The sequence below is a fragment of the Arachis hypogaea genome, chromosome 13 (genome assembly GCF_003086295.3).
Source record: "Arachis hypogaea cultivar Tifrunner chromosome 13, arahy.Tifrunner.gnm2.J5K5, whole genome shotgun sequence".
In the NCBI taxonomy this organism is placed as follows: Eukaryota; Viridiplantae; Streptophyta; class Magnoliopsida; order Fabales; family Fabaceae; genus Arachis; species Arachis hypogaea.
Window position 1 is genome coordinate 40,236,509 of NC_092048.1, and position 6,587 is coordinate 40,243,095.

General features: G+C 35.8%; 1 protein-coding gene across 1 annotated transcript; it reads left to right on the forward strand.

Annotated features, from left to right (window-relative positions):
• The first annotated feature begins 1,824 nt into the window (after window positions 1-1,824).
• Window positions 1,825-6,372, forward strand: LOC112738181 (protein SMAX1-LIKE 5). The gene is made up of 3 exons (XM_025788510.3): window positions 1,825-3,420; window positions 3,761-3,977; window positions 4,505-6,372. The coding sequence occupies exons 1-3, from the start codon at window positions 2,201-2,203 to the stop codon at window positions 6,212-6,214; spliced, it is 3,147 nt and encodes a 1,048-aa protein (XP_025644295.1). The 5' UTR covers window positions 1,825-2,200; the 3' UTR covers window positions 6,215-6,372.
• Window positions 6,373-6,587: the final 215 nt, after the last annotated feature.

Genomic DNA, 6,587 nt, shown 5'->3' on the forward strand with positions numbered 1-6,587 from the left:
TTTTAATATGATTTTTTATGTTTTAAAATAATTTTAAAATTTTTAAAATGATTTTGAATGTTAATTATTATTTGATTATATATATATATATTATAGATTTTAAATTTTAAATTTTTTTTTATCATTAGAGTTTAAATATTTTTTATGATAATTTGAATTGACATTTTTTTTAAAAGATATTAAAAAAAGAGGCTACTTGAGTGTACTCCTCATTTGGTACCTAACATAATTGTTTTCCATGTGTTAACTTACTCTGTTTTAAAAAACTAAAATTCAAGAGTCAAGACCTCATTTATTCATAAAAGAACTTGCCAACATTCTTGAAAAAAGAGTTAATAGTAGAATAATACATTATTAGCAAAACCAAAATATCAGTTTCAATAATTGAATAATCAAATTGTACACTTTTCAATTTTAAAACAGTATTTTACCTTATTACATTCTATCTTTTATTTCAAGCTAATAAAAGCATTTCTAATAGTTAATTCACTCTTGCTAATTAATATGAACTAATTGATAATATTACTATTCACATCAATGAGAGTAAAAAAGGGAAGTTAGAAAAGTTAAATATATATGATGAATTATATGGTAAAGATGTAAGTTTACAAATCTTTTCTTTTAGGTAGCGTTTGTTTTGAGGTACTGAGACAGAGACTGAGACTTAGTATCGTGTTTGTTAGTTCAGAGACTGATACTAAAATTTCTGTCTTTGTCTCTAAAATTTCAGTATTTCAGTATCTCCAAAAAGTAGGAGTACAGTGGACTGAAATTTTTAAAGATGGAGACTAAAACTTTAATAACATTTTATACCTAAAATACTTTCATTTCAATTAATTAATTCCAATTTTATCATTTGTGTAAATTAAATTAGAGTTTCATTCTTATTTCAATTCCTGTCTCCCATTTTACACCAAACAGAATACTGAGATTTATTTCAATCCCTGTCTCTTAGTCTCTGTCTCTCAGTCTCAGTATTTCCGTCTTTGTCTCTTCACCAAACACTACCTTATAGAATGAAAGAGAGATTAAAAAAATTAAGACCCACATTTTGAATAATAAAATAATAAAAAATAACTATAAAAAAATTTATATTCTCTCTGTACAACTCTAATAAATCCACCACTTTAACTTTTTTTTTTTTATTTTCCTTTTGATCTTTGATCACACTAGTTTCTTTTCTTTCCAACTTTTTCACCTTTCTCCTTTAGTACCTTTTTTTGAATTTCTGCTGGGCTTGTCTGTCTATTCAAAGGATGATGTGGAATAAGTAGGGTATGTCCTCTACTCTTCTTGTGACCCCAAGTAAAAAAATATTTTGAGTTGTGGGTCCCCATTATATAGTGCTATTGCTCCAATTATTTAATTTGATTTCTTAAACAACAACTAACCTCAGAAATTATATTATTTGCTAGGAACTTAACCATACATAATGTATATGTTATATAATCAATCAACAGAGAATGAAATAGTTTTATGCCCCCCTTTGTAGCATGACAATAATGATCAACATGCATGCATAATATTGCTATTTCATCTATAGGCAGAAGATATGACTGCAATCAACAACAGCTTTATATATATCTCTTTATACATATATATGCACTGCGTCAATTTTCTCTTTTTTTTTTTAATAATAAGGTCCGAAAGATTACATCAAATAATATCTCAAAAATGGAATGACCTCAATTAACACATTACTTCTCTTTTCAAAGAATATTTGTAACCGCATGTTGTTTTTTATTTAAGTAAGAAATTGATAATAAATAGTTATCAATATAGAGAATAATTAACTCTATAATAACTCTAGGCTACTAAAGAGAAGAAAGAGAGGAACGAAGTGGAAATAAAAAGTAAAGAAAAAGCTGCGTCTTTAACGTTTAAACTAAAAGCAAAAGAGTAAAAATAAAATAAAATAAAAAACAAAATAAGCGAGAAGAAGTATAAAGAAGCGAGTAAGGCCTAGTAGTCTTGCATTTCAAAGCCCTTAACAAAACTTCCATTCCTCTTTGTTAGTGCAGTGCGCATTATTCCGTTGAAGCTTACGCCAAAGTAGCAACCAAAGGGAAGCTGAGAAATAGAGTGGGGGGTGTTTTGGAGAGAGGGGAAAAGAAGAGCATAAGAAGAAAAAGAGAGAGAAAGTTGAGATTAGTATTCTTAAGGGGGGGAGGGGTGAGGGGGGGTGTGTTGTTAGCAAGTTATGCGCTCAGGAGGTTGTACATTGCAACAGACGCTCACAGCGGAGGCGGCTTCAGTGGTGAAGCACGCGCTGGTGTTGGCGCGTAGGAGAGGCCATGCACAGGTGACCCCTCTCCACGTGGCCGCCACTTTGCTGTCTCTGAGAGCCAGCTCTCTCCGCCGAGCATGCCTCAGATCTCAATTTCCCAACCACCAGCAACACCCTCTTCAGTGCAGGGCGCTTGAGCTTTGCTTCAATGTCGCTCTCAATAGACTCCCTACCACAACGCCAACGCCGCCTAACTTTCTCAGCGTTAATCCCTCTCTTTCCAATGCTCTCATTGCTGCGCTTAAACGAGCCCAGGCTCACCAGCGACGTGGCTGCATTGAGCAGCACCAACAGCAGCCTCTTCTTGCTATCAAAGTTGAGCTTGAACACCTTATTATTTCCATTCTTGATGATCCTTCTGTTAGTCGGGTCATGAGAGAAGCTGGATTTTCCAGCACCGCTGTTAAGACTAATATTGAAGATTCTTCTTCTTCTTCTTCTCCAACTTCTCATTCCTCTTCTGCTGCTGGACCTTGTTCTGTTTTCTACTCCAACAACACCAACACTTTCAGCACTCTCAGGCAGACCCTCAAGCACCAGCACCATCATTTCTTGGGTGGTAATTCTTCTGAGTACCTTCCATCTTCAGCAATGCTGTTTTCCCCTCAGCACAAGTCTTGCAACAAGGAAGACATGATGGCGGTTCTTAATGCGCTGTTAAGCAAGAAGAGGAACACTGTGATAGTTGGCGACTCTTTGTCGATAAGCGAGGCAGTGATGGCGGAACTGATGGTGAAGCTTGAAAGAGGCCATGTACCTGATGAGCTGAAGAACACAGAGTTGATCAAGTTCCAATTCTCAGGGCAGATGAAAAGGGAGGAAGTGGAAATGAAGCTCGCAGCACTGAAGAGAAAAGTAGAAGGAGGAGGTGCCATTTTCTATGTTGGGGACTTGAAGTGGACGGTGGAAGGTGAAGGAGGAGGAGAAGTTGAACATGTAGTACAAGAGATTGGGAAGTTGTTTAATGAAAAGAATAGTAATAATAAGAAGGTGTGGCTAATGGGAACAGCGAGTTACCAAACATATATAAAGTGTCAAAGAAGGGAGCCACCTCTTGAGAACCACTGGGCTCTTCAGCCTGTTCCTGTTCCATCATCAGCTCGACTTGCCTTGACTCTCCATGCTACTTCCAGGTATAATCATCTCATTCCCTTAATTACTTTCTTAAACATGCTTAGGAAGCAGTGTTTGTTGCTAAGCCCGGGCGGGGGGAAGGGGGGGGGGGTGTACGGTCTCCCTGAACAATATGCCACTGCCAGAAAAGAAAACATGGTTGGTTGGTTGGTTGGTAAGGTGGAAGTGAAGCAACGCAATACCTTTCTGGCTTTCTGCTTCTGCTACACTTTGTTTTTGTCACTTTCTAACATCTTAGACATTACGGATTCTCACATGCATCATATATATATTTATTTAATAATTAAAAAATAACATTATAATAATTGGTTTTGATTGCTCATTATTATTTAATTTCAGTGTGTATGATTCGAAGATGAGCATGCCCCACAACTCTTCTCACATGTTTGACATAATGCACTTGAGTAACAAGAAGGAGGACGACGAGGAAGAAAAACTGAATTGTTGTGAAGAATGTGCGTCCAATTATGAAAAAGAACTTGGGTTGTTCAAGCCAGGACACAAGAAACTCTTGCCTTCTTGGCTTCAGACACATACCACCGAATCCTATCAGAAGGTACTAAACACAATCTTTAGCAGCTTTACAAGAAATTAAGATTTAGACTATTATGTCATTTGAAGTTACAATGTTTATTACAATGATATTGCTAGTAAATGTTCAAAAGAATGATATTTGTTGACAACAAAAAATATTTTAATTTTTCAAACATTTATTTTTTAATTTTGATGCCCTGGGCATCTAATTTTGTAATATCAGGTAATGGTCATCCAAAAGAACATATGATTGCACAACTATACAGAACGCTTTACAGTCAATGTATCAAAATTAAAGTCTGACACTCCTTATTGTAAAAAGTTTTTATGTTTTTAAGAAAAAATCAAGAATAAGTGAGATTTTTTAGAGAATATCATGCCAACTTATCCATTATCCGCTGTTAAATGGGATTTCAATTTACATTCTATTCTGATTTCTGAGTAAAACATTTATCTTTTTAATCAAACAAACGGTGGCCTTTAAATTCATTTCAACTAACTGAGAAATAGTGGCTTATTTAACAACTGAATTAAACTATTTATTTTCAGGATGAATTGGGAGAGCTGAAGAGAAAATGGAACAGACTTTGCAACTGTCTCCACCATAGCAAACAACTTGGGCAATATGGTAACAATAACAATGCAAAGATCTATCCTTACAATTCGTCATACCCATGGTGGCCAAATCAAAACACTCTCTTCCCAGATTCAAATTCAACTTCCATATCTTTTGCTGATCCTGTTCTGCCTCATCATCATCATCATAACTCCAACAACAACCACCACCACCACCACCTGGTGCCGCGGTTCCGGCGCCAACAATCATGCTCTACCATTGAGTTCAATTTCACCGAGGTCACTCAGAAAAAACAAGAATCAATAACAAGATCAGCCACCTTGGACAATCAAGAAGTAAATATTTCTCTGGCTCTTGGAAATTCAAATTTCAGAGATGATGATGGTTCGGGCCAAACACTGGTACTTCAAAGTAGAGCTCATATTTGTAAAGTGTTGCAGGAAAATGTTCCATGGCAATCTGAAACACTTCCTTCAATAGCAGAGGCCTTGGTTGAACTTGATTCAGGAATAACAACAAAGAAACAATGGTTTCTTTTGCAGGGGAATGACTTTGTTGGCAAAACAAGGTTGGCGCGTGCCATCGCTGAATCCGTGTTTGGATTCGGCCTTGTGGATAATCATGATGATGTTTTCCTTCACTTGGATATGAAGAAAGTGGGGCATTCTTCTGTTACCATATTTCCTGAAGTTCTTGCTACATCACTGAGAACCAAAGAGAAGGTTGTTGTTTTAATTGAAGATTTCGATTTGGCCGATTCCCGGTTCAAGAAGTTTGTTGGTGATGAGTTTGAGGCATCAAAGTTTGGGAATTTAAGCAAAAAAGACGAGAATCTAAAGCAAGCTATATTCATTTTGACTTCGGGTGGGGTCGACGGCGATGAGGTGATCAAGAACAAGGACAAGGACTCATCGGTGATGAATTTGGTGTTCAAGATTGAAACCAAGGCTAGCACCATGGATTTTTCATCTTCATCATTGGCAGCTGATTGTTACTTGGGCCACAAGAAAAGAAGGGCTCATGAACTAGACTTGTTTGGAAAGATTAACAAGAGTCCAAGAATTGAAGAGAATGAAGAGAACTTGTTGCTTCAGGGACAAGTAAACAAGAAGAAAGACTTTTCAAGACAATCGAGTTCCAATACCCTTGATCTTAACATGAAAGCAGATGAAGAAGACTACCATGATGGAGAAGAAGATGAGAGTAGCCCAATTTCAAGTGATTTAACCAGGGATACAATGGCTGAACACATGAACTCAAATGGGTTCCTTGAATCAATTGAGAACAGGTTTGAGTTCAACCAAAGTCCAGCTAGATTGAAAGAAAAAGAGGAATTTTTTTTGAACAAGATCAAAGAGTCTTTTGATGAGGTTTTTGAGAAGAAGATGGTGAAGTTCAATGTAGATGAAAAGGTGATAGAGGAAATTGGTGTTGGGTGTGGTAATTTTACTAACAGCGTGTTTGAGAAATGGCTGAAAGACATTTTTCAAAACAAGTTATTAGAGACAGTTATTAACTGTGATCATGGGAAGGAGGGTATAGTTTTTAATATTACACTTTGTTTGGGGGGTGGTAATGGTAAAGGATATAATAGTAAATTTGATAATAGTAGTGGGGGTGGTGGCGGGTTCATGAATTCATGTTTGCCCAAGAATATCCAAATTAACTACTTCATGGATTGAAGAAAAAACTGACTTTGGGGGGTTGGTTAGAGAGAGAGAGAGAGAGGGGAATTGTAAAATTTATGGTCCATAAGAATATGTAAAATTATTGGGAGTAATAGCTAGCCTTTTGTGTAACTTGCTAATTTTCATTATAGAATGTGTTTGTTTTAATTTAATTATTATTTCATCTGTTTATAGTTCCTTTTTACTCATTGTATTTATTTTTGGGTTTCTATATATCTTTTTTAAAATGTCCATAGAATCTAGTGATTGTATACTATTTAAGGTAGAGCCTCAGAAAATTGTTATATGTAGCTGTTTGATGGAATCTGTTGAGTGCATGCTTCAAAAGTAGGAGCAGCATCTTGTTATAATATCAATGTACTTGTAC

Coding starts and splice junctions, on each gene's coding strand:
- LOC112738181 (XM_025788510.3), top strand. CDS start 2,201: ATGCGCTCAGGAGGTTGTACATTGCAACAGACGCTCACAGCGGAGGCG. Junction 3,421..3,760: donor ACTCTCCATGCTACTTCCAG/GTATAATCATCT, acceptor ATTTAATTTCAG/TGTGTATGATTCGAAGATGA. Junction 3,978..4,504: donor CCACCGAATCCTATCAGAAG/GTACTAAACACA, acceptor ATTTATTTTCAG/GATGAATTGGGAGAGCTGAA.